This window comes from Arachis ipaensis, chromosome B6, assembly GCF_059453495.1.
Source record: "Arachis ipaensis isolate K30076 ecotype BB chromosome B6, ASM5945349v1, whole genome shotgun sequence".
In the NCBI taxonomy this organism is placed as follows: Eukaryota; Viridiplantae; Streptophyta; class Magnoliopsida; order Fabales; family Fabaceae; genus Arachis; species Arachis ipaensis.
Window position 1 is genome coordinate 14,400,769 of NC_142441.1, and position 26,998 is coordinate 14,427,766.

Consider the following 26,998-nt stretch of genomic DNA (forward strand, 5'->3'; position numbering starts at 1 on the left):
CCGCAAATCGGGATTTAAATACATCTCCAGTTTGTATCTTAAGATACCTCACTATAGAGGGAGAATCATATCCAACATATATCCCCAATTTTTTTGGGGTCCCATTTTGGTGCGATTAGGTGGTGCAATGGGAACATATATCGCACATCCAAATATTCTTAAATAGAAAACATTTGGCTACTGGCCAAAAGCTAATTGCATAGGAGAGAACTGATGGTAACTCGTTGCTCTCAAACAAATAAGTGTTGTGGCATGTAAAATAGCATGCCCCAAACCGAGGTTGGGAGATTTGTTCTCATAAGTAAGGGTCTAGCAATTAATTGGAGGCGTTTAATAAGTGATTCTACTAACCCATTTTGTGTGTGAACATAAGCTACTAGATGTTCAACATTTATTCCATTAGCCATACAATAAGTATCAAATGCTTGGGAAGTAAATTCACCAGCATTATCAAGATGAATTGCTTTAATTGGATTTTCTAGAAACTGTGCTTTTAATCGAATAATTTGAGCCAGTAATCTCGCAAACGCCAGGTTGCAAGAAGACAATAAGCACACATGTGACCATATCGAAGATGCGTCTATTAGGGCCATAAAATATATAAAAGATTCACATGGTGGATGAATAGGTCAACATATATCACCTTGAGTCCTTTCTAGGAATTCAGGGGACTCAAATCCAATTTTTACTGGTGATGGCCTTAAAATTAACTTTCCCTGAGAACATGCAGCACAACAAAATTCACTAGATTTAAGAATCTTCTGGTTCTTTAGTGAATGTCCATGGGAGTTTTCAATAATTCTCCGCATCATAGTTGTTCCCGAATGACCCAATCGGTCGTGCCAAGTTATGAATTCATTTGGGCTAGTAAACTTCTGGTTTACAGTGGCATGTGATTCAATTGTACTAATCTTGGTATAATATAACCCAGATGAAAGTGAGGGCAACTTTTCTAATATAACCTTTTTATTTAAATCATGAGTTGTGATACATAAATACTCATGATTTCCCTCATTCATTGTCTCAACATGATATCCATTTCGGTGAATATCTTTGAAACTCAATAAGTTCCTCAGAGACTTAGTAGACAATAGTGCATTATTTATTATGAATTTTGTTCCTCCGGGAAACAAAATTATAGCTCTTCCGGAGCCTTCAATCACATTGCCTGAGCCAATAATAGTATTAACATATTCTTCTTTTGGCACAAGATGAGTAAAATATATATCACTTTTGATAATGACGTGCGAACTTGCACTATCCGCAAGGCATACATCTTCATTATATATCTTTGTCATTTTCTTCAAAGATAAATAATAATAAAATGAGTAGCAATACATGCACAGTCAAATTGAATTCTTGATTGGAATTATTTTTCTAAGAAACACTGCACATAATGTCATATACTAAAATTTTATTTTAAAAGTTGACACATTTAATGATTTCAAAATTCATAAACATTAATATTTCATTATTTATATACATCATATTTAAAACTTAAATAAAACTTAACAATAAGTTCTTTACATTATTTATTTACATAGATACTTAACAATCCTACATATTAAACTATTCCATCATTGATCAAATGACCAATATTTCCTTCAGGGTCCTCAAAGAAATCAGATACATCATAATGAGTGGTGGAATTTTCAGCATCATTTGAAACAAAATTTGATTCCTTCCTTTGTCATCCTTTTTCAAAGATGCCTAGTAAAGATCGACTAGATGCCTTGGAGTACGACAGGTACGTGACTAATAGCCCTTTCCACCATAACGGAAATACTTATTTTCTGTTGATTTATTTTACCCAATATTTCTTTCTTTATCCCACTTTTGGTGAGATCCTCTCTTTTGAATATAATTTCTTTTCATTCCATAATTTTTCTTGTTATTAAAACCTTGTCATTTACCGCTTCTGGGGTAATTTGCCGCATTTACTTCAGGAAATGGGGCAGCGCCAGCTGGGCGCGTTTCATGATTTTTCAAGAGCAACTCATTGTTGCGTTCAGCAACAAGAAGACAAGAAATTAACTCTGAATATTTTTTAAACCCTTTTTCTCGATACTGCTACTGTAGGAGTACATTCGAGACATGGAAGGTTGAGAAAGTTTTCTCCAACATATCATGATGAGTTATCTTTTCCCCACATAATTTCATTCATGAGGTGATTTGAAACATTGCAGAATTATATTTATTTATGGATTTAAAATCATGCAGACGCAAGTGCGTCCATTTATATCGGGCTTGAGGAAGTATCACCATTTTTTGATGATTATACCTTTCTTCAAGGTCTTTCCAAAGATCTGCTGTATCTTTTAATGTGAGATATTCATTTTTCAATCCTTTGTCAAGATGACGACGAAGAAAAAGCATGGCTTTGGCTTTATCCTTCTGGAATGCATTATTTTCAGCCTTAATGGTATCTCCAAGATCCATTGAATCAAGATGAATTTCAGCATCTAATATCCATGATAAATAATTGTTTCCAGATATATCAAGAGCATTGAATTTAAGATGAGAGAACTTCGACATAATGAAAATTTGTTACCTGGGTCTTCCTAAAAATTTGATTAGAATCTCGTGCTAATAACGTGTTGTAAAATAAATAATAAAGATATAATAAATATAAAATAAAAGTGGAAGTAGAAAACACAAGTATTAATATTAGCCAATAATAATCTCATTATAATAGGAATAATTTATGTATCTATATTAAAAGAGAGAGAAGTGTTAGTAGTGTATAAAAAGAGTATTATAATAAAGAGAGAAAAGAGGAGAGGAAAGAGGAATGTTTTTTCTGTGTAATTGTTAAGCCTCTATTTATATAGATATATGAAGTAACTTTTTTAACTTCATATTAAATATAGTCATTCTTGAGAAACTATATATCATAAAAAATATAATTAAATCGAATATTATTACTAATACTAGCGTCTCGTCTTAACCTGTGGATTAGATATTTTTATTCAATACGAGATAAAAACACAAAATTAATCATAATTTAGTGATTAACTATTGTGTAGAGGTAATTTTCTTAACATCAGATATCGTATTTCATTTTCTACTGAAAACAATTCTGATTATATAATTACAAATAACAATTTATATTTAAATATACGGATTTACATACAAATTAATAAATCCATTAAAAAAAACCTCATCAATACTCGAGTATTATTTTTTTTCATCGTTTATAATATTTTTTAGTTTAATAGGCCAAAAATTAATTCATCGTGGATCTAAATTTTATGTTTTTATTTAAGAGTTTGTCGTTGGCTAATAAATTATTGCATACATAAAGTGAAATTCGAACCTTCAATACTTACTTAAGTAGATGAATAAATTTATCATTTAACTAATTCAAATTAGTTTAATACTCAAGTATTAAAATTTAAAAGCAGTAAATGAGTAAAAATAGACAATCTAAGTCAAAAACAATGATGAATTTTACAAAAAGTTCTGAAAAGGTAAAAGAAGTTGTACAAATTAACAAACAAGTCCAAGTAGCACTCTACACTTAACAAAACGGCCCCAAAAGATTGACGTTATTCCATTCGCAAGTCACTAAAATTTGAAAAGAGAAATCCGCAACCCCTTTTCCCTCCTCTCTCTATGCTCTTCTCTCTCTCTTCGCCGGAGCCAACGTCTCTCGTTCTTCACTCTTCACTCTTCACCCTTCACCGCATTCACTTCTCACTCATCACTCATCACCGCCGATTTAGAGACAGAGAGACAGAGAGAAGAGATCACACAAATGCAAGATATATTCGGATCAGTTCGGCGATCGCTGGTGTTCCGTGCTTCGCCTGAGAACGAAGAGCACTCGCTGAGAGGAACCCTAGTTGATAAGATCGGTTACTGTATACGCAATTCCAGAGTCTTCTCTAAGCCCTCACTGTCGCCACCGTCCTTGCCGCCGATTCCCAAGGACGTTGCTGCTGCTGCTCCGCCGCCGCCTACGATCCGATGGCGCAAGGGCGAGTTGATCGGTTGCGGCGCCTTTGGCCAAGTTTATGTTGGAATGAATCTCGATTCTGGAGAACTTTTAGCAGTTAAACAGGTCGCTTCCTTTTCCTTCATTCTTCCTTTGCTTTTTCGCTTTGTTGCTAATTTCGGTTTTTGTTTTTTATTTTTACTTTGCTAGCATCTTGTTGATTTTAAAGTGGATTTTCATTTTGTCTTATGATTAGCTCTCTGTTTCTTAGGAACTGATATTTTGTTTCAATCACTTCTTGAAATTGTCGGCACTTCTATTTGAACTCGTTTCATTTTTTAGATTTAACACTTGAATTGATTTCGTTTTCCTGTCTGGGTTTTCAGGTTTTGATTGCAGCGAGTAGTGCTTCGAAGGAGAAGGCACAGGTTCGTTGTCTTGATTGAGTTCCATTTGCCACGGATTCTGATTGCATCAACTAAAGCAATTTGATGCGACTCAATTGTTATACATTTCCAAATAATAAACATAAAATTTTGAGAGTTATAGATGTTTATTTATTTACTACTATGGTTCAATACCGGTATTAACCTGAAGTAATGGGAAAACAAATTTGTTTTCTCATAAATCATAATATTTTGGGATGTCATACTATTTGAGATCCTGATAAATTAGCTGACTCCTTGTGCTGTTGTTTGATTAACCTTTTGCATGCTAACAGGCTCATGTAAAAGAGCTCGAGGAAGAAGTTAAGCTTCTTAAAGATCTTTCACATCCCAACATTGTTGTGAGTATGATATTCTATTGGTGGAAGAAATTGATAAATCAGTTAGTTAACCCAAACTATTTCTTTTCTTGACTGAATAACTTCTTTTTGTGCTGTAGAGATATTTGGGTACAGTTAGAGAGGAGGACACCTTAAATATTCTCCTGGAGTTTGTCCCTGGTGGATCCATATCATCACTGTTGGGGAAATTCGGAGCTTTCCCTGAGGCAGTAAGTTGTATCTACCAAACTAGTGTACTGGGTAATTTTATATGCCATACGTATATGATATTATATTTCCACTAATTCATTTAACAGGTCATAAGAACTTACACAAAGCAGTTGCTGCTTGGACTTGAGTACTTGCACAAAAATGGAATAATGCACAGAGATATTAAGGTGATTTTTCTTGTAGTATCATTGATTAGCATGTCAGATCTCCTTTTTTGAGTGACTAATGTTCACTTGTAATCAATTTCAGGGGGCCAACATTCTTGTAGATAATAAAGGTTGCATTAAACTTGCAGATTTTGGGGCCTCCAAACAAGTTGTTGAGCTGGTAATCCAAGTCTTCTCTATTTCTCTACTATAGTTCTATTAGATATACTATTTTGACTTTGTAAGGATCTTGTATCTGCGTATTTGTTGAAGAAGCGTCTTTGTTTGATTTAGGCTACTATTTCGGGTGCCAAGTCTATGAAGGGTACTCCATATTGGATGGCTCCTGAGGTTATTCTCCAGACTGGACATAGCTTGTAAGGCCGAGTTTATTTTTATTTTTTTTTACCTTTGATATACTATTAGGAACTTCCTTGTTCCTATATACCGTACTAAGGTCCTTGGTCATATATATATATAATTTTTCAGTTTTTCTATGCAAGTGTATATTGATATTGATGCCTTTTCAGCTCTGCTGACATATGGAGTGTGGGTTGCACTGTGATTGAGATGGCCACTGGAAAGCCTCCCTGGAGCCAACAATACCAACAAGAGGTATCCCAAATTTTGACTCATTATATTCTGTTTGAGGTGCTCTCTGAACATCTACTGAAAAATTGGACCAGGTTGCTGCTCTCTTCCATATAGGGACAACTAAGTCTCATCCGCCAATCCCTGATCATCTCTCTGTTGCAGCCAAAGATTTTCTGCTAAAATGTTTGCAGAAGTATGTTTATTTTTATTCTTCTCTGCTTTCTCTCTATCCAAATTAATTCTACTTTATTTCTTAGTGTGAATGACTAATAAATTCTTTATTCTCAAAATGTACTTGCTGGGTTTTATCACCTGGGAAAAAAAAAAAAAGAATACATTCTCAGTGATAAAGGTGTTTTATTTGGTTTCCTTTCTAAATGTTAGTTTTTGGGTTGTGATAAATACATTATCCTTTTGCAGGGAACCATATTTGAGGCCATCGGCATCAGAACTACTGCAGGTAATTCTATGAGCATTTCTCTTCTGAATGCGCCCAAGAAAGCTGCACTATTGAAGTGGACATTTGATTCATTTAAGTTACTGTTATCTATAACTAGTGGAATGTGTTGTATTAATATCAATGTTTTGCATTCAAATATTCAGTTCTCGATAAGATTAACTGAGTTTCTTACTGGGTGCAGCATCCCTTTGTTACTGGTGAACCTATGGATTCTCTTCCTGTTTCATCTACTGTCGTGGTATGTATTATGCATGACTGTTGGGTATAAACACTATGTATATTTGTTAATCCAATTAAACTACTTTTTCTTCTCATAGAAAAATTTGGAAGCTTCATCTTCTTGTGCTCCAAATGTTGAATCCTTGTAAGTAGTGAAATGATATTCTTCTCTGGACTTGTAAGATTGCAGTTGCTTCTTTGGCCCATGTTGACCATTTTTATTTTTTCAATTAGCCTTCGTTGCTCAAATTTGAATCTTGAGGACTCAGGAAATAAAGAGTTATGGGGAATTAGCAACGATGATGATGACATGTGTATGATTGATGACGACGAGGAGTTCTCTCAGAATGATGTCAAACACGAACCTTTGATCTCAGAAAATATTGAGGTGAATACTTTCAGATCCATGTCACTTCTTGTAGTTGATAGTATTTATTTCCCATGAAAGTCATAACCTAAGTAACCTTTTTTCCTGAAAAAATAAATGTAGAGCTTCAACCTGATGTCAGATCCCTCTGATGATTGGGTGTGTAAGTTTGATGGAAGTCCGGAATTGGAACATAAAGGAGTCAGTTTTGGCACAGATGAAAATGATAAGTCACTTGGTCACTTAGGGGATTATAACAAGGAGCAGAAAGATTTTTCCTTTCCAAGCGTGCCATCTCTATCAGAGGAAGATGATGAGCTCACGGAGTCAAAAATTCAAGCTTTTTTGGATGAGAAGGTATTGTTTCTGGTTGGAATCTAGTTAGTCCTTCTGCACTCTATCTTTTCTACAGTAAATGCTGTGCTGAGTGATGACTGTTTGCTTTTATGGCAGGCTCTTGAACTGAAGAAGCTGCAGACACCTTTATATGAGGAGTTCTACAACAGTTTAAATATGTCTTGTTCACCAAGTGTGATTGATGGAACAAGTGATGAAACTGCTTCTCGGAAGTTTTTGAAATTACCTCCTAAGAGTAGGTCACCAAGTCGGGTACCAAGCACTCCATCTAAAGCAGCTGACAATACTGGAAGTCCTGGAAGTAATGGCAGGTCCGCATCAACTGTTGGCAATGTAAATGATCATAGTTCACAGGACCTTCCATCTTCTCCCCTTAATGAATTTAAAGGGCTGATAGTTGACTCCCAGCAGGAACCTGGTAGCCCAAGGTTAATACTTTGCTTTGCTTTTGTTAGCTTCAATAATTTTCATAAATAAGTAATTTCAGTTCTAGACATTTTACTTTCAGTTTAAGCTTTTCGAAACAGAGAGAGTGGAAAGAAGAGCTCGACCAGGAGCTTGAAAGAAAACGAGGTTAGAAGTTTATTAACTTTGTTGTTAGAAGATTTTGCTATTATCTAGTATTTGTGCAATTTGTCAATCGTGCATAATTGAAAAGTAATTTGGATGAACCAAACAAACAAAAGAGGCTATGTTTTAATTTATATCTAATCTATTTATTTACTGGGACATGATTGCAGAATGGAGGCGCCAAGCAGGGGTGGGGTCAAAGACTTCTTCACCAAAGGATAGAGCTTTACATCGGCAGAGAGAGCGGACACGATTTGCTTCTCCCAGCAAATAAGATTGTTGTGTTAAGAGCGTTCATGCTGCCTCCGTGAATGCTTCTTATAAAATCACTGTGCTTGCAAATGCAAGTGTTGCTGCAGTTTTGTTGCGGTTACTAATGCTGTAGTTATATATGTCTTTTTGCCATTCTACACATGCTGAGATCCTTTTGTGTCTGAGAAGCTTCGATTGCTCTCCCAAGTGCTCTTGAGCTTGTCCGTGTTGTTCTGGCATGTAAAGCTTTTTATAGAAGTGTTGCTTGAAAATTTTACTTTATTTTTGGGGTCGAGAGAGATGGATGCTCGTCTCAAGTTTTATGCCCAATTGTATTATTAATATGAATATAGAAATAATCAGAACTAATGCCTTCTATCGGTAGTAGTAGTATTCACTATTTGAGACGAATCAACTATAACCAAATCCACTGTCATAGACTGATAGACTCATAGCTTAGGGGAATGAAAATGCATTTGCAAGTTGGAATCTTGAAAGGAAGAAGCGGAATGAGAATGCTTTCTACTCTTTGAAGTCTCTCTTCTTTCTCGTTCCCTTTCCCTTCAAGAGCTCAACTCATAATCACACCCTAGACAGAGTTGCTGCTGAAATTTAAAACCACTCAACATGCTGGGTTGAGGTTTTGGGTTGCTTCTTAGGTTTTTGAAATCGGTTATTCTCAAACTTAGCTTTAGTGATAAGTGAGTAAAGTAAGTCTGCCTCAGCCGATATATCGTAGGGTGCTTCTAGTATACTGCAACATCAAACATAAATGTATGAGAAATTAATGGAATGGATACAATAAAGCCTAGAACCTATATACCATTTGAAGCACGTTAATGGAAACGTGTGCTAGAGAGTATCGCCAAGAACAGTTTTTGTTGGACGACTAAGCTTAATTACCTGTCAAGTAGCTCCTCCAAGAGAATTCTTTGTGATGGGGTAACGTAATGAATGCAATTTCTAGGGCATTGTCCGACAGCACATTGAACTTGATAATCATCACCATGACCTAAATTATTGTAGAGTAAAATGGATTTTACAAAATTATGAAAATAATGTTGTTTACCCAAAGACATTTTGAAACTAGAAGAATGAACAGTAGAAGAAGCCAACCTTGAGAAGATGCACGCGCTGTTCCAGTTGAAGAGACAAACGAAAATGCATGAGGTGCTCTTTGCACACATGAACTTGAACATGCTGCACAAAAATTGTTCATAAGATGCTAAATATTACTGCATGGAGTAATGATTAGGAGTCCTAATCATCTTATTATTCTTCTAACGAGTAAAAATTCAAATATATATGTTATTTTTCCAAATCTTCCTTATTTAAAAATTAAGAAGATAATTAGGAGGATGAGTTATGATTTGTACGAGCACCTTACCTTTGCCAACACAGAGAAGCTCATTAACAAAAATATCAAAAGCTTCACACTCTGGTGCATCAAATGGATCTAAGCATTCCCTACAAAATGCAATTCCAAACGTTAGCATTACAAGCTGAATGCATATAGCGGAATCTGAAATTATGGAAACGGAGGTAAAGAAGAATCACCTTTCAATAATTTCTGATCGGGTGCAGTTGGAAAGTATCTGCAGCAATATGAAGTTAGAAAAATGAATACTATGAATACGTGAGTATCATGCGGAAAATTGTAGTAGCACCTGGTACGCCTCAATTACACGGCGAATCATGGAATCACCGTCTTTGTTAACATCTGGATGGAACTGCTTAACCTTTTTTAAAGAAGAGAAATCAGAAAAACATGAGTGAGTAATAGAATTATGATAAGAATGCAAAATATTTTTTAGTTTCTGAGAATTGATGCTGGTGTTTTGTACTTTGGATCGAAAAGCAGCTTTGATCTCGGTGGTGGAGCAATCAGGTTGAAGTCCAAGAACTGCATAAGCTGAAGCAGTGGAAAGAGGAACATCTCTGCTTCTGCAACTGCAACTGTAACTAATTCTTCTTGCTTGCTTCCTCGGAATGAACGGAGAACTGTGTTTCCGAAAGGGTAAAATGGTAATTGAGGTCGGGGTTGCTGTTAATGTTAAGCCACTCAACAACCACGAACCCATTATTCTCAATTACTCTTGTGGCCACAATAGTTCCATCCACTTTCTTAAAATTTAGATTTGTTATGGTCTACAAGATTCGTGAAACTAACTTTGGACTAAATTCGTGTTCAACAACAATTCTAAAGTTTTACGTAAAACAGAAAATAGATCCTCTTACATTTTTTTTTCGTGACTCTTACACTTTTTTTCGTGACTCTTACATTTTTTTTTTCAAGGTGTAGACTGTAATTTTTAATTTTTAATATTTTTTTATATTTTCTCTTAATCTCACTTACAAAATATATGGTGAGTACTTTCTCAAATGAGAAAAAAATTTGAAAGGATCAATCCCTAAAACAAGGGCCTAAAGACATGAATTAAAATGAAAAATATAGATGCATTAATTTACACAAAAAAGAATCTCATATTTGTTTTCTCACTTATATTTAGAAGTTCAATATTTATACTGTAAATCAGAAGTTATTGTGCACATAATAATTCAATTTATTGTGCACACAGTTAGTCAGTTAGTTGGATCCTACACAAAACACAATTATCGTAAAATTGTTGTATTTGAAAGGGAGGAAAATTATCGACCAAAAAAAGAAAGGGAAGAAAATTTAGTTGAATTATACTCATAATATTATTAGTAAATATTTGAACTAAGTATACAAAATAATGATTAACAAATGCCCTAAATCCATTATACTGCTGAGTGTCCTCTATTTAAAGAAACAAATCCAAGGCTGGATAATTTTCTGGACAAAAATTGAATTGGATTATCACTAGAAATTCAATGGTGAGAATAAAAGAAGCTAATAATCCTTTTTTTCTTGGCCCAAGTAATAGAGAATACACTTTTTATCAGGTAGATAACCTTCATCTTTCAGGTGTTCCAATAACCCACACAAAACCCAGTATATAATGTCAGCTTTTGGATGCAACTTGTCCCCAACAACGAAACTGTTAACCTTCTTATCAATCTCAATGCAACTTATGCCTACTTCCTTTGCTACTCCCATCTCTTTCATTCTCTTAATGGCACCTGCTCTTTCTTTCCATTTCCCTTCAATGGAGTATATGTTTGCCATCAAAACATAAGGAGCTGGCCTCTCTGGTGTAGCTAAAAATAATTGATCCGCGGCATATTTACCCATCTCAGAATCACCATGGATGCTACAAGCACCAAGCAATGCTTGCCAAATTAGTACACCCGGATTCTCAGGGAATCCCTCAATGAACTTTTTAGCTTCCTCAAGAAGTCCTGCCCTGCCCAACATGTCAACAACACAGGCGTAATGTTCCGAGCGAGGACTTATGCTGTGATCTCTAGTCATGGATTCTAAGAACTCCATGCCCTTGTCGACAAAGCCTGCATGGCTGCACGCGTGTAGTAGTGACAAAAATGTAACATCTGTTGGTGCTACACCCTCCATTCTCATCTCTTCATAAAATTCAAGTGCTCTAAAACCATCTCCATGGCGAGCGAAAGCCGCAATAATAGAGTTCCATGAAACCGAGTTCTTTTGACTCATTCCGTGAAAGACTTGGAGTGAGTCATTCAAATCACCGCACTTGGAATACATGTTTACAAGGCCATTACTTACAAAAGGATTCTGAATGAAGTTCTTCTTAATAACCAAAGAGTGAATCTGCTTACCAAGAGACAAAGACGTGTCAATACCAAATACGCCAAGAATAGCAGAAACCATGTTGGGATCCACTTCAATACCCAATTTCAACATTCTCATGAATATCTGGATAGCCTCCTCCTCAAATCCATTTTGAGCAAAGGCTACAAGGATTACAGTTAAGGAAATTTCATCTAGCTCCTCCGCAGACTCAAAAATTTTCCATGCTTCTTCTAAACTTCCGCACTTTGAATAAAAATCCATCAAAGCACTTTCAATGCATAAATCCGACTGCATTCCTAACTTCCAAAGCAGGGCATGAATTTTACAACCTTCCCTCAGTGCCTGTAAACCTGAACAAGCCATAAGTGAGCTCAAATAGGTCAAAATATTAGGACTCACTGCCCCGCAACGCATTTGAGCAAACAAATTCAAACTATCCTCATAAAATTCATTTTGCGCAAGGCCAGAAATCACTGCTGTCCAAGTCACAACATTCCTCTCAAGCATCTCATCAAAAACCTGCCTCCATTCACTAAAACACCCACACTTAAAGTATGAAGTTATGAGAGCATTTCCCACCGTAATTTCCTTCTCAAAGCCACCAAGAAACACCAAACCATGGATCATTTTGGTTAAACTAGAGAATCCAGCTCCATCACAAGCTGACAGCACTGTAGTCAGAGTTGCTTTATCAAATCCACAACACCCTGTCCCTGACTCACTCCTTTGCTTCTTAAAGAACATTAAACCCGAATCAAAATCCCTGTTTCTTAAAAACCCAGAAATCATAGTGTTCCATGACACCGTATCTCTCACGGGCATTCGATCAAACACCTTAAGGGCATCCTGCAGTTCACCACATTTCGAGTACATCGACAAGAGAGAGTTCCAAACAAAAAGGGCATTACGTGGGAACCTATCAAAATCGAATGATTGAGGTTGTTTGATGAGATGGGCATGGATGGAAGAACCAAGGCGAAGGTTTCCATCTCTGCCGCAAAGGGAGAGAAGAGAAGCTGAGGTTGGTGCAGAAAATGGGTTTTGAGAAGTTGGTAATGGTGGGTTCTTCAGATTGAAGGGGGAACTGAGAGAATCCACCAACGAAGGGATATAAACATTGAATTTCCATCTGGATTTCATCCATGAAATGGATCATAACAATACAGTGGTTCAATGAAAACCACATTACACAAAACATAACTACGTCTCACCACAGTATCTGGCTTAAGTGAAAATTAGCACTCATGTCAAAAAAAAAAAAAAAAAAAAATCCAAGTACAATGTGCTCTAAAAGACTTCTTAAAACAGAAATTCGAAGTTTTGATGTCTTTTAATGTATTGAAAATATAAGGAATTTATTTTTTAATAATTTTTTATTAAAACATTTTGTTATAATATTTTAAACTAATATCTTTAAAGTATTTGTTAACAAGTAGATATTCTACTCGCATAAACAAAATGCTAATACTAGTATTGTGTTAATTTAGTCAGAAACATTAAATAAATTAGTTCATCTTTTAATATAGTCTTGAGTTCAAGTTCATACATTAAAAGGAGACGGTTGCTAATGATTTTTCTAGCTAAAAAAATCAACTAAAATTTTCCTTATGTTTACCCTTCCTTTGTTAAATTTAAGAGAGGTAAAAAACCAATACTTTTTTTTTTTTTTTTATCAATATTAGCCAACACTTTGAGCCTAATATTTTATAATTTAGTATTTGATTTTGGTAAAAAATAATAAACTTTGTTAGTCATGTAATATTACTTTTAAATCTAAAATACATGAGCATTTCACAAGGCTGTTGTGTTGAGTGTGATTATCATACAACTTCATAGAATGAAGTGTGCTTCATCGTAATTCCAAGCATGCAGAGCAACACAAGGAGTGACACCCTCAGGGTCAGTGACTTCAAAAGTCAACTCAATATGCATCACCTCTCCTGGGATCACTGAAATGTAGTTATCTGAATAATGAACCGGAAGAATTCTGGTGTCTTCCCCTTCCTTATTGTCCTTCTTTGAGGTATGAACAGAAAAATGAAGAAAGAAAGCAACACCAACGTCCTCCCCATTTATCTCATAAACTTTCAAACCATCACTTTTCCCAGCAAAACATCTCTGTAACCTCTTAAACCAACCAACTTCATGTTCCTTGTCAACCAAGGAATCTGCTGTTTCCAGTGAGTCCTTACCATCAACATAGCTGAGCCTACTTGTTGAACTTTTAGAGTATGGTTCTTTTGATGTGTTCTTCACTTGAATTTGAATTTTGTAAGTGGACCCTTCATTGGAAGTCTGGGATGTTATCCTGAGAGGTATTTTCTTCTTCCTATATTGCTCCAATAGCTTGTAATCTCCACCAGAAATATGTAACCAATAAAAGTTTCTAGAGATGGTTGTGTGATCTGACATGCTGTATAGTTTGAGAAGAAGAAAATAAACTAGTTCTGAATTTTTTGACTTCGGATAATCCATCTCAGAAATAGATGCAACTTTCTTTGGCAGCAAAGAGAGATTTTCAAGAATCTTATAGTACGAACATGTTCCTTCCAGATTCCACACTGAAGCTTCCATACCCACATTAGATAATTCTTTCAACGTAGTATTAACGACCTGTGTTGGGAAAAGATAAATTATAAAATCAATTGAAGTTATCATATTTGTAAAATGACGTGTCTAATTTTATTTCTAATTCATATAACTGAGCTTCATTTCATACACAATTACCTCTATAGAATATGTAGCCAGATTAAGTTGTATGTGAATTGGCTCGGCAGCACATCGACAACCATAGAAGCCTGCGGTTTGGTCAAGGAGATGATCATAAAACTGACCTCTCAGACCCGTCCAAGGATTTTGCGTCTTCCAAATCAATACACCGGTATATTTGCTCCACATTCGAGAGCTCCATCCTTCGAGAAGAGCTCTATATTGTACGTAATTGACAAGTTGAGCCTGACAGGATAATAGAATAAAAATTTTACACCAGCTTCAATGAAAGAACAAAGGAAGGAAAATCAGGAATGGCCAAAGATATGAAGACTTCTCTTACCTTCAAACAAAAATCATCAAGATCTTTTGCATCACCATAAAGTTGAATTTGATCATGAACATTGCTTGGTTTTGAATAAGGAATGTATTTATGGTACTCCCATATGGGGTTCGGAACTTCTTCTACATAACCATTGGAAAGTTTCTTAAACACTGGTATCTTCCATCCTTCCGGAGGCATTGTGGCTCTTATGGTAGATGCAACTGGCACTCCTACGGAGCCAACCTCTGGATTAAATCCATAATCATAATAATTATCCTTGAAGAAGTCTTCCGGATTTTGAATTTCATAAGGACCATCAGTGAAGTTCCCCTTTCCATCAGCAAACCCATCCCACAATGATCCTTCTATGTATATGCGTGTGCCATCAAGGTACTGACTGGGATCGGTCAGCTCCGGAGACAAGTGTCCTACAGATTTGTTAGTTTCATCTACAGCTTCAAACCAAGGATGAAGCCTCAGATCATTTTTCAAAGCAGTATTTATATCATCTGGTGGAGTTTGTTCATTTCCACCCACCCAGAGAGCAAGACTAGGATGATTTCTGAGAAGTTTCACCGTGTCTCTTGCACAAAACAAGAAAAGATCATGGTCTAGAGGTCCATTTGGATTTGATATTGGATCGCCACGTCCATCAACATCCCCAGTTATCCAGAACTCTTGCCATACCTGGAAGATTTAAACCAGAAGTATGACCATTTTCAAAACCAATGGTGGCATTGATGTAATATAAAAATAAACTATTAAGATACAGATACTGGGACGCAACAAAAGACCTCCAAAAGTACGCTCATAACAAAGTCATGTTCAACACAGACAATGAAGAGAAATACATAACACTGTTTTTAATAATGACAATTGAGTCATTCAAGTTTGTATGGGTTTTGACAGAGCAGCATTATTCAATAAATATCTTCAAAAAATATAGCTTAAGAAAAAGGATGACAAGTAGATATATCAGCAATATGGCTTACCAGAAGGCCATAATAGTCACAATAATGATAAAACTCTGGCCTTTCTGCAAGTCCACCACCCCAGCAACGAATCATGTTTAAATTCATATCTGCATGAAATTTTATATCTGCATTATACCGCTTCTTAGAAAGCCTCAGTAGCCCATCAGACAATATCCAGTTTCCCCCTCGAATAAAAATTGGTTCTCCGTTGACTTTAAACAACCTAAAAGATAAAAAACATGCAACAGACATATACAGAAACAGATTAAGATTGAATTAAGTCTACTAAGAAAAAGGTACAGAATACCACATTGAAGAAACATCAAATAAGAAATTCATCGTACCTCCCTCCAGTAGCATCATCAATATGGCTCTCAATTTTGCGGAACCCAAAGAGATGGCTCCATGAATCAGACTCACCATATTCTTTAACATCAATGTTAATGATAACATTGTACAAAGACTGCTTTCCCATTCCATTTGGCCACCATAAATTGGGCTTATAGAAGAAAAGCTGGGGAAGAAGATGCAGAAGAAAATAAGCTACAACAATGGCTATGATCACTTTGACTACTTAAAAATCTTTATATACTCTCTTGCTGTCAGTTTTGTTTCTTTGGATCACACCATCAGTATAACCACTTCAGAGGAACATCAAGTAATAATTACAACTTATGAATCCCAATATCTTGGAAATTGCTAAACATCACCTCATCAAATATGTCCCCTCATACCTGAACCTTTTATTTCCTTTTCCCAAACAAAGAAACACAGAGAACCACTTATTATTTATGGTATCTTGAACCTAAAAACTAGCAGCAGTATATCAAAGACTGTATGGTCATAATAGTCATTTAGGACTTCAGGTTCAGGATATGAAAGTTGATTTCAACAATTATAATAATAGGATTAGAGCAGTTTAAGAGTGAGAATAAGATACATCCACACAGTGGACTAAACTTTGTCAAAAGCAATTGAATGTTGTCACTGACCTCAGGAAATGTATACTGCACCCTTGAATTTGCTGGAACTGAGAGATATTGAGTTTCCACATGCTCCACTAGGCAAATGTTATCCTCAAGTTCCATGATCACTTGGATACTCAAAGAACACTCAGCAGTCCAGGAGCTCTTATTTTCCAACTCAGTAGTTGTGTGTAGATAAGCTCTTTCATAATTGTCAAAAAATGATGACACCAAGTGCGGATCAATTATTTTTACTGGCTGCACAAAACAAAGATACTGAAATCATCCTCCCAAGTAATGGTTAGAACTTAGAAGCACTATCAACTATCAAGAAGTAAACTCTAAAGAATGCTCAATCAAATTCATTAGCTGTATGGAAAAAGGTATCATAGCATTTCTCTAATTGTGAACTACAAAAAAACCAGTATATGACAGGACTAGCAGTTCTTTATATTTAACCATGAATACGGAAGGGAGAGGAAGGCAATGCACCGAACCGAAAAGGACGATCAGGAGAAAAAAGGCTAACTTAAATGGTCTCAATGACAAATTCTCATGCATGAAAAGAATTTGGGATAGTGAACTAAAATATTTAATATAAGTATATAACTCACCCCAGTAACAGAAATGGAAACTTCATCCCATATTCCAGTATTCCTATCTCTGCAATCAAATTCAACACTAGCATTAGATAAAGATGCATTTTGTTTTACATGACCCACTCTGTAGTGCACATTCTCTTCAAATTTTAAGCAGTCAACATGTAATGCTCAAAATGCACTATATTTAAAAGAATGATGGTTTTTATATATTATTTGACATAATTAAGGGAAAATAAAAGGAAATACATTGTCCATGGAACATTAATCAAGTAAGTGACCTTATTGGAGCTATCCAATCCCAGCCTTCCACATATTGTGTGGCAACATCCTTGCCTATCTGCAGAGCAACAAAAGAGAATGACTTAGACACACTACAATAATCAATCACTTCCTCTCTAACCCTCGTCAGGCTCTCAATTCCAAAGCCCTAACTGATTTAATAAGCTCTAAACCGTATCCTGACCTCGTGATCACCACCCTGTCCCCCTTCAGGAGGAATTCTCCCAGGATGATCGGGAGGGTGAACAAGAATAGCTAGAAGATTACTGCCATCAGGGTGAAGAATATCGGTGACATCAATTGCATGCCTTCGAAACATTCCTTTTGGCAATGTGATTTCGTGCCCATTCAAATACACATCAGCATAGTAATTGATTCCACGGAAGTTCAGATCACAGTGTTGATTGATAGACTGCAAAGGATTCAGTAATTAGTTAACTTATGTCAATCCATGATCCATCAAAACAATAAAGAAACAAATATCAAATAAAGAACCACAACAACAGAGCATCAACGTACCAGCTTACAGTTAAAGGTGGTAAAAAACCAGAAGGTATAATAATCTCTTCCAGAATCAGCAATATCTACAATGTCTTCATTTTGAAGTCCATAAAAGGGATCAGGCACCACTTTGTTCTTCACTAAGGTCCCCAGAACACTGTCAATTCAATAGATAGTAAACTACCACAAAGACAAGACTGAAAGGAAATGCATGAATGGATAGTAATTAAAAGCTAATAATGCTGTGTTTGTCACAATCAAGAGAGAGAGAGAGAGAGATTACGTTCCAGGGACGAGAGCTTGCATCCATGGTGAAGTGGGGGAAGTAGGGGGGTGAGTAGTGGTGAGCTGGATTCCAGTGAATTGGACTTCGGTGGACCTGGCTGCCAGCCACCCTGAATCAAGCACCGTCTTGCGGTGTTGCTCCGCCATAGTCGCCGGAGTTGAGAATAATTAGATCGCTGAACCGACACGAGTCAGAGAAATGAGAACAGAAATGGAAAGAAAAAGGGTAACTTTTTGTGTGTGTGTGTGTGGTTTTTTTTTTTTTTTTTTTTATGGTTGCTGTAAATTTTAAAAGAATAACCAGCATTGTGCTTAAGGAATTTTAAGTTGGAGATTTTTTTTTGTCTCAATAAATTTTTATTCCAAGATTATTAAAATTTATTAATTTTTGCCAATTAATTTATTAATATTTAAAAATATAAATAAAAATATATTATTAAATTATTATATTAAAAAAATTGAGTTAATAATTAAAAGTAATAAACAAAATTAATAAATTTAAAAAATAATAAAAGTATACATGTATTTTTACAAGATGGATAAATATACATTTCAATTTTTTAAAGACAATTGAAGGTGCTACATCACACAATAAGGTGTCATTTAGGCGATTGCTACCACCAAAAAAATTATTCAAGCCATAGAATGATAGAAATGATAACAAAATTTGATATTATTGGTACAGATAACTCCTTAAAATATTAAAATATACATTTATTCATCATATAAAAATTTATGTGTATTTTTATCCACCTTTTCAATTTTAATAATTATCTAACATTTATTTGTATGAATCTTAAAAAAAATACTTTTATCATATAAATGAATTTTTTTAATAAGACTAATTTATTTTATAATAATATTTTTTTAATTTAATTAATTATTTTATAAAAGAATTTGTTAAAAGTTTATTTATTGAACGTACATAATTAAAACTTAATTAAAAGCAAATAAACTAATTTATTTGATGAGAATAAATAAAAATTTATTAAAATTAAAATGTCTGATCTATAATTTTTTACGACCAATTTAGATATTTATTATTTTTAAATTATTAACATAATTTTAGCCTTATTATTAAAAATGTGTTTTAATTTTCTAAATTCGTTTTATTATTACTAATTCTATTTTTTATATTTCAATTTTGCCCATTCCATCTTTTTTCCTCAAGCTTTATCCTTTTTTATCTCATCTAATTCCTTTATCAACACTACCAACAAAACCAATGCCACTATCACCTACTGCCTCTCACTACAGAAAAAGAAAAAAGATGAAAGAAGGTGGAATAGCAAAAATGAGATAAAAATGACAAAATTAAAAAACCTTAAAATTTTAATGAATTTAGAAGATATAAATAAAAATAAAATTGATTCAAACAATATAAATTAAATGTTATAAATAATTTTAGAATACGTATCAAACATATATGTACATACTTTATGCAAAGATAAAAAGAAAAAGAATAAAGTCCTTCTGTTTTCTTCTTGGTATGTGGCATAGTGCTTTCTTCTTGATACGTGCGTGTCATGGTGATTGAGATGTTACGATGATTTGCCCAATTATAAAACACAACACGTGGAATTCTGTAAATATAAGACGCATGAAATTAAACGCCGCCATAATTAATCTTTTCTCTTTCGGATTATAGTAACACAATCTCCATTGTTCACTTCTAAGTTCTAAATGCCACATATAACTACTTACCAAACATGGGAGAGTGGTTGATCCTTCACACTTTCACTTAATAGTTAATCTACAAAAGTTACATCCCGCGTAAGATCGTTAACACAGTGTGTGGATGAAAGAGAGAAAATAAGTGGAAAGAAAATTAAAAAAAAAAAAATTTAGATATTTTTTTTTATTAATCAAAAATTAAATTTATAATTTTATCAATTTTAATTTATTTTTTTATTTTTATCTTATTTTTGAAAAAATAAATTATATTAAATTTATATAATTTTTTTATTTAATTGTTATTTTTATTCAAACAATAAAAATTTTATTTTTTTATATATTTTTTTTATTTTCCACAAATCCAAACAACTTATTAAAAGAATGAAATATATATATATATATATACTTTTTATATTATGATTGTTTTTATTATTTTCTTCTTTTATATTTTCTTGTTACCTATGACATATTTTATGGTTTTAAAGAGAAAAAATTCTAAACGACTCTTGACAATTATCTCGAAAGACAAGAGATCTTTAATAAAAAAATACTATTTTTTATTCCTGATTTTTATTTTTATGAGACTAACTATTAATATTTTCTTTCTATATTAACAAAATAAGTCTATATGGCCTATTAAACTGTTGATTTATTCATTAAGAATTAATTAGGATTGATAAATTCTTTTTTGTTGAAAATTTTGTAGTCTTTTAAGGATAATTGTCAATGTTGTTTAAATTTTTCTATATTTTTTGTTATTTTTTCAAATATATTAGCTAAATTTACAGTGTAAAACTAAGAAATATTAATATTTTTAAATTATTTTTATCTATAAAAATTAAATGGAGTATATATACGTGAATACTTATGTGATACGTTAATCACTAATATATATATATATATATATATATATATATATATATTAGTGATTAACGTATCAGATGAGTATGTTTTGAAAAGAAATCATTAACAATGGACTAATCAATCTCATAAAGTTAAGAAAAAGTATATGGAACTAAGAGGTTATCAGCTAAAAATTAAACAAAACCACATTAATTTATATTAATAATTAATTTTTAATTTTTTAAATTCAAAATTAAAAAAATTAAAATTAATTAAGTAAACCTAATTAAAACCTATAAAAGCATTCTTCTTCTTTCTCATATTAACCTACCCACTTCCAACAATCAACACACAGATCTCTCTCTCACCAATATTGCTGTGCTTCGTGGTGATGGGTGGGTTTGATTCTTATGCTTCTGTTAACAATGCCATGCTCACGAGTTATAGCAAGGAGGGATTCTTGTGTGAGGCGAAAAAGCTGTTTCATGAGATGGGGCTTGGTGGGAGGGATGAGGTTTTTTGGAACTTGATGATTGTGGTGTGCGGGCAACACCGCGAGGGATCGGAGGCGCTGGCACTATTCTATGAGATGGTTAGGATGGGATTGGAGGTGGACATGTTCACTATGGATAGTGTTTTGACTGCCTTTACTTCCCTCAAGGATTTGGCAGGGGGAATGCAGTTTCATGCCAAGATGATTAAGAGTGGGTTTCATAGGAATACTTATGTAGGATGTGGTTTGATTGACTTGTATTCGAAGTGTGTAGGGACATGTTAGAGTGCAGGATGGTGGACGATGGAGTTCTTATTTTGTATTCAACACACATGTTTGTAATTAGGGGTTTGTTGCAGATGTTGCTCTCTGCGTTTTGGAATATTATGTGCCGTTTTAATGATTAAAGAGACTACAAACTACACAATTACAAAATTATAAAAAAACATTCATTTAATATGAAAAAAACATTCTAATACTTAACAAAAGAAACATCCAATTATATTTTAGCAAAAATAATTAAATATCTATAAAATTAAAAAAAATAAAATTCTTAAAAAAATAGAGACATTCACATTTGCAATACAAAAAAATTCAAAAAATATATAAAAAAACATCCATTTAGTATGAAAAAGAAACATTCTGATACTTAGTAAAAGAAACATCCATATATATTAACTCATAAAAATTTTGGATTCATCCAAAAGTATTTGGCTGGTTTTTGGCTAATACCCTTTTGGTTCCTAGCATTGCTCGTTAGTTAAATATCAATGACCGGAATGATATTTGTTGTCGGAGCCTCAATTTTTTAAAAAAATTATCAGGAATCGAAATAAGTATTTTCCCAATTTTAAATGATGACAAGTGTAATAACTTATGCCCCGCACGTGATAAGATTGAAATTATAATTTTAAGTTGTTTTATTAAAATTAATTTGAATTATAATAATTTGATTAATAAAAAGTAACTTGTGTCCCGCACGTGATAAGATTGAAATTATAATTTTAAGTTGTTTTATTAAAATTAATTTGAATTATAATAATTTGATTAATAAAAAAGTAACATGTTATGCATTGTTCGTTTTCTCTTAATCTAGTGTTAAGTATATCAACTCTAAAATAATTATTAATCAGTTTTAGTAATTTTTTTCAATAAATCAAACATATATACTTAATGTGACCATAAATAACCTAGTAATACTTTTCACCAACAAATTTTTATATGTTAATTTACTGTGAAGTAAGAACATATCAAAATCAGCTTAAAATGAATAACAAATTATTAGAGAATTCTAATGCACAAAATTCTCTAATAAATAATAAATAATTTAAAACTACTAATATTTATTTAATACACCATATGTTAATACTGAGAGTATTTTTTAAAAAGATATATTCGTAAAAATAGATATAATATGATTACAAATATAACATAAACAAATATGTTAAATAAAAAATTAAACTAATATGCTTACCAATGCCTTTATTAAATTTTGCAAATTGAAAAATAAGTATGTATTTGGTTGTTTGGTGATCACATAGATAATTGAATAATTGAGTTGTAAATTGATCTCATAGTGTGCACCTTATTTTTTTTTATTTTTAAATAAAAGTAAGAATTAAGTGAAATAAGCAGTAATATATAATGAAAAAGATAAAATATTTTGCATATGTATAGATAATTGTTACAAAATAAAATATTATTGTGAAATATTAAAATTTTACATACTCCAAATCATGAAGATCAACCACAGTGTAATGGTCACTTCTTCCTATTTTTGATCATGATATAAGCTCTTCTTTTTCGGTCAAGAGTCCAATAATATCTAATTGAAAAAAAATTGAATTAAAAGTATTAAATTAAGGACAAATAAATGAATAACATAATAAATTACTTATAAATTAAATTTTTTTTACCAATTTATTTTATATTAAACAATAAAACTAACAATATATTAATAAAAGGATATACCTTTAAAAAAGTCGCAATACAATTTTAAACATTTGCATAAATAAACTATTAAAATTTATGTTATTGATAAAATGATGCTATTATATGATTTATTTGCAAAAATTAAAATAAAAAAATAGTTTTGTGTAGATTAATACAAATTAACTACGTAACAAATAAGTTGGATTGTTCATTTGTTTGTTTCAATATATCAGCATGAGCAAGAAAATTAAAATGATTGTCAGGAATTTTACGATCATCGACCGTATTTATTATACGTGACTCTTTCTTAAAAGTTATTCTATATACGTGTGCAGTCGGAATATATATTTCGCTTGATTCCTCAATCACAAAATTTGAGAAGACATAGACCTTGCCCTCAATCAATTCATTCTCAAACATCTTTGCCAAATAATTCTTGATTGAAGAATGAATTTTATCACACTGTAAAACAAATTAAAGATAAAAACTATTAGCACTTATAAAGCTATTAAATGGCACTGTCTTTGATTGCAATGGTTTACTTATCAAATAAATTTAAAATACGAACAAAAAAATATTTATAAATTGGACCTAACATCACTTGAAAGAATCATGAAAAATAATCAACTAACTTTAATATCCATTAGAACCATTTCTATATATGTAAGTCGTCTTGCTCTTGTCAAAATTGAATGAGGCTTTCCATAACCTTATAATTCTTGCCTTTATTTTCGAAACTTTTTCATCACATAATCTACCATAGGTAATACTATTGATAGAATCGTAGCTAGCAGCCATTAGGTATGAAAAATAAAAAATAGAAAAAGAACAATGTTTGAATTATGAATTCTCTAAATGATAAATAATTGTAAACATTCACTATTACTATATATATACACTCATACATTAATTATACACAATAATAATTAGCCAATATTTTTAATAGAGATACTTGCTACAATTAGGTAAAAATTATACCGTTATATTTTATTAACCTTTATGATTAATTCAATTGAAATACTTACTCAATATATATGTTGTCTACATTAATTATATGCCAATATTTTTAGAAAAGAGCTAAAAGAGGAGATATATAAATATATATATATATATAATATTATTACTATATAGGAAGCAGATATAAATTGCTACGTTCTTTTTTATTATATTATATAACTTAAAATTATAGTATCATGCTATTATTAATTGTAGATACTTGCTACAATTATATCAAATTTTATTATGACTCTAAATAAATAAAATATATAACAATCAATATTTTTTTATATTCAATATTTACTGTAAATATAAAAAGTAAAATAATTAATGAATAAAAATAGGAATAAAAAATAAAATATATTAATTAAAATTCAATTTGTTAAATAATTGATTTTGTGTCCATGCATATAATTTCACAAAAATGTTATGAATCGCAACCTTTTTATACCATAAAAGAAATACTATATATAGTTTTTAGTAGATAAAAATAATTATAAAAATTAATTATTAATATTGATATCAATCACAATTTATTATTGATACTTTAATCATTTTTAAAATATATTTTATTTTTTTAAAATACAATGCATATACCGTCTATACCTTTTCTATTATTATTATTATTATTATCTAATTGATATCAAATTAAATGAGTCATCATTAATGTGTGCACTAACTATCTACTAATTAATAAAATTGTTGCACATGAATGAGAATTAGAACTATATCAATTAATACAATTAGAATAATTAAAAATATTAATGATTGATAATTAGTTTAATAATGCATTTGATACCTCACTTTTATTAGTTGATAATGTATTAAATATTAATTTTATATAATTATAATAAAAATAGTTTCCTAAATTAGTATAATCATACATTATTCATTAAATGTTAATTGTAATATAATTATAATAAAAATATTTTTATAAAATAAATTTAGAAGAGAGAATAATACTTTTATTTTGGAGGAAAAATAAATTCATGAGAAATTGACACCTCACTTTCATTAGTTGAAAAAAAACTCAATTTTAGTATATTAAGTAGATTTTTTTACGTAATAATTTTATATTTAATATTAAAACATGACAATTTACTATGTTATTTTATTATTACTGTATGTAGTATTACATTTTAAAATATAAAAATTTAAGTATTATTATATAGCTTAGATGGATTGGACTAAATATAAAAATATAAAACAGAATTGTATTATTAAATTTTAGTAATTTTAATTAGTCAATAATTTAAAATAAGATAGAAGTGACTATTCATAATTGAATAGTTTTAGTTGATTAGACTAAAAAAATCAAAAAATGCTTTAAATAAAAAGCCAAATTAACTTTAATATTAAATTTATTAATACGATTTTAATTTTATATAATAGTTAGATAATAGATTAGTAAAAGCAAATGGAAGGATGACTTTAATTAGTATTCGATAAAATATTCATTTAGAATAATTAAAAAAAAGTAAACATATTATATTATTAAAAATAATATATTTTTATGTTTAAAAAATTATATTTAAATAAAATATTTATAAAATATAAAATTTAGAGTAACATAACTTCATGAACATTAATCGTTAATCAATTATGAACTAACATAAAATTATAATACAATATATTTACGAAAAAATAATCAACAGTTAATATTAATAAATATAAAAATCATCCAAACACTTTGATTAAAAGTATGAGTGGTTAATTATTAATAATATTTTGTTCATAACAAAAAGTAAAAATATAATTATTCAGATTTAGATTTTAGAAGAATTAACGTTATAAGTAACAAATGATCTATTTTATTATGCATATTATAAATTAATGAATCAAACTAACTGATATAATGAATTATAATTAATTAATTGGTATAAATTATAATAAATTATATGATATTTAAAAAAATAAAATGAATAAGAAGAAAACAAAATGAAATAGAAGAGATAGATGATTACAATAAAATAAATTTAGTGAGATTTTTTTTTATAAATTTCATATCACATCCGTTTCAATAATAATAAATAAAAATACGTCAACTTGATATCTAAGAGAAAATGATGAAATAAAATCATAACACAGTTCTAAAGTAAAAGCTTAAATTAGACCATAATATCGTTGCACAACACAAATTGAAAGTAATTTTACACTACAATATACCACACAAACAGGTAAATGACTTAAGTTTAAATACAATTTTTTTTATTTATGCATACATGATAACACTATGGTTTATAAATGCCTCATGGATAACATATCATATATTGCTCTGAATGATGAGTACGGAAGTTGGAGAGTGTGTGGTGGTTTGTGTTCACAATAGTTGCCTTCTTGCGACGACGCCTCACAGGAAGAAAAAGATTGGTTGTAAAAGCTACCCAATGAAAGAGTAATTGGTAAACAAATGATATTTTCTTCTAGCATATATGATCTTTTATAGTGGTGAAATAAAAATGGAAGGAATAAAATTTTGTATTTTTATATTAGGAATAGAATTTGATATTTATCCTAATAAAATTAAATAACTAATTAGTTATAATTCATGTATTTAAATAAATAAAATAAAAATATTTTAAAGAATTAATCAAATCAATTAGTTGATAAAAATAATTAATATAATTGATTTTATTTGATTTATTGAATTCAAAAAAATAAATTAAGAAATAATTGATTGAATTAATTAGTTGAAATAATTGATTGAATTAATAATAATACACGGATAATTGAAATAGTTTATATACGGGTTTTTCAAGTTATTATTATTATTATTATTATTATTATTATTATTATTATTAAAATAATTAAAAGTATTTTCAATTGA

At 31.3% G+C, this 26,998-nt stretch overlaps 4 protein-coding genes across 4 annotated transcripts; 1 reads left to right on the forward strand and 3 right to left on the reverse strand.

The window, feature by feature from the left end:
• Positions 1–3,482: 3,482 nt before the first annotated feature.
• On the forward strand, positions 3,483–8,281 carry LOC107645889 (mitogen-activated protein kinase kinase kinase NPK1). The gene is made up of 17 exons (XM_016350025.3): positions 3,483–4,063; positions 4,324–4,365; positions 4,659–4,724; positions 4,823–4,933; positions 5,021–5,101; positions 5,184–5,261; positions 5,375–5,457; positions 5,611–5,695; positions 5,767–5,867; positions 6,095–6,134; positions 6,316–6,372; positions 6,452–6,498; positions 6,588–6,741; positions 6,844–7,077; positions 7,174–7,505; positions 7,586–7,650; positions 7,818–8,281. Exons 1-17 carry the CDS (start codon positions 3,758–3,760, stop codon positions 7,919–7,921), a joined length of 1,986 nt encoding a protein of 661 aa, XP_016205511.1. The 5' UTR covers positions 3,483–3,757; the 3' UTR covers positions 7,922–8,281.
• On the reverse strand, positions 8,205–10,080 carry LOC107645890 (Chaperone DnaJ-domain superfamily protein). Its single transcript, XM_016350026.3, has 7 exons — positions 9,744–10,080; positions 9,567–9,638; positions 9,457–9,494; positions 9,287–9,366; positions 9,016–9,099; positions 8,803–8,911; positions 8,205–8,653 (listed from the first exon to the last, which is right to left on the reverse strand). Exons 1-7 carry the CDS (start codon positions 9,978–9,980, stop codon positions 8,512–8,514), a joined length of 762 nt encoding a protein of 253 aa, XP_016205512.2. The 5' UTR covers positions 9,981–10,080; the 3' UTR covers positions 8,205–8,511.
• Positions 10,081–10,578: 498 nt separating this feature from the next.
• LOC148554680 (Tetratricopeptide repeat (TPR)-like superfamily protein) lies at positions 10,579–12,829 on the reverse strand. The gene has a single exon (XM_088489744.1). The coding sequence runs from the start codon at positions 12,731–12,733 to the stop codon at positions 10,775–10,777; it is 1,959 nt and encodes a 652-aa protein (XP_088345870.1). The 5' UTR covers positions 12,734–12,829; the 3' UTR covers positions 10,579–10,774.
• Positions 12,830–13,282: 453 nt separating this feature from the next.
• LOC107646499 (mannosylglycoprotein endo-beta-mannosidase) lies at positions 13,283–18,547 on the reverse strand. The gene is made up of 11 exons (XM_088489743.1): positions 18,232–18,547; positions 17,967–18,105; positions 17,632–17,859; positions 17,447–17,505; positions 17,181–17,229; positions 16,594–16,824; positions 15,946–16,115; positions 15,620–15,824; positions 14,646–15,314; positions 14,321–14,548; positions 13,283–14,206 (listed from the first exon to the last, which is right to left on the reverse strand). Exons 1-11 carry the CDS (start codon positions 18,378–18,380, stop codon positions 13,424–13,426), a joined length of 2,910 nt encoding a protein of 969 aa, XP_088345869.1. The 5' UTR covers positions 18,381–18,547; the 3' UTR covers positions 13,283–13,423.
• Positions 18,548–26,998: the final 8,451 nt, after the last annotated feature.

What these genes read in the sequence shown, in the direction of transcription:
- LOC107645889 (XM_016350025.3), top strand. Translation starts at nt 3,758, where the DNA reads ATGCAAGATATATTCGGATCAGTTCGGCGATCGCTGGTGTTCCGTGCT. An exon ending in CTCCAGACTGGACATAGCTT is followed by an intron (nt 5,458 to 5,610) that starts GTAAGGCCGAGT and finishes ATGCCTTTTCAG; the next exon opens with CTCTGCTGACATATGGAGTG. An exon ending in AAGCTTTTTTGGATGAGAAG is followed by an intron (nt 7,078 to 7,173) that starts GTATTGTTTCTG and finishes CTTTTATGGCAG; the next exon opens with GCTCTTGAACTGAAGAAGCT.
- LOC148554680 (XM_088489744.1), bottom strand. Translation starts at nt 12,733, where the DNA reads ATGAAATCCAGATGGAAATTCAATGTTTATATCCCTTCGTTGGTGGAT.
- LOC107645890 (XM_016350026.3), bottom strand. Translation starts at nt 9,980, where the DNA reads ATGGGTTCGTGGTTGTTGAGTGGCTTAACATTAACAGCAACCCCGACC. An exon ending in AAGCTGCTTTTCGATCCAAA is followed by an intron (nt 9,639 to 9,743) that starts GTACAAAACACC and finishes TCTTTAAAAAAG; the next exon opens with GTTAAGCAGTTCCATCCAGA. An exon ending in CGATCAGAAATTATTGAAAG is followed by an intron (nt 9,367 to 9,456) that starts GTGATTCTTCTT and finishes TGCATTTTGTAG; the next exon opens with GGAATGCTTAGATCCATTTG.
- LOC107646499 (XM_088489743.1), bottom strand. Translation starts at nt 18,380, where the DNA reads ATGGCGGAGCAACACCGCAAGACGGTGCTTGATTCAGGGTGGCTGGCA. An exon ending in GACAGGGTGGTGATCACGAG is followed by an intron (nt 17,506 to 17,631) that starts GTCAGGATACGG and finishes GTTGCTCTGCAG; the next exon opens with ATAGGCAAGGATGTTGCCAC. An exon ending in TTGATGATTTTTGTTTGAAG is followed by an intron (nt 14,549 to 14,645) that starts GTAAGAGAAGTC and finishes TTATCCTGTCAG; the next exon opens with GCTCAACTTGTCAATTACGT.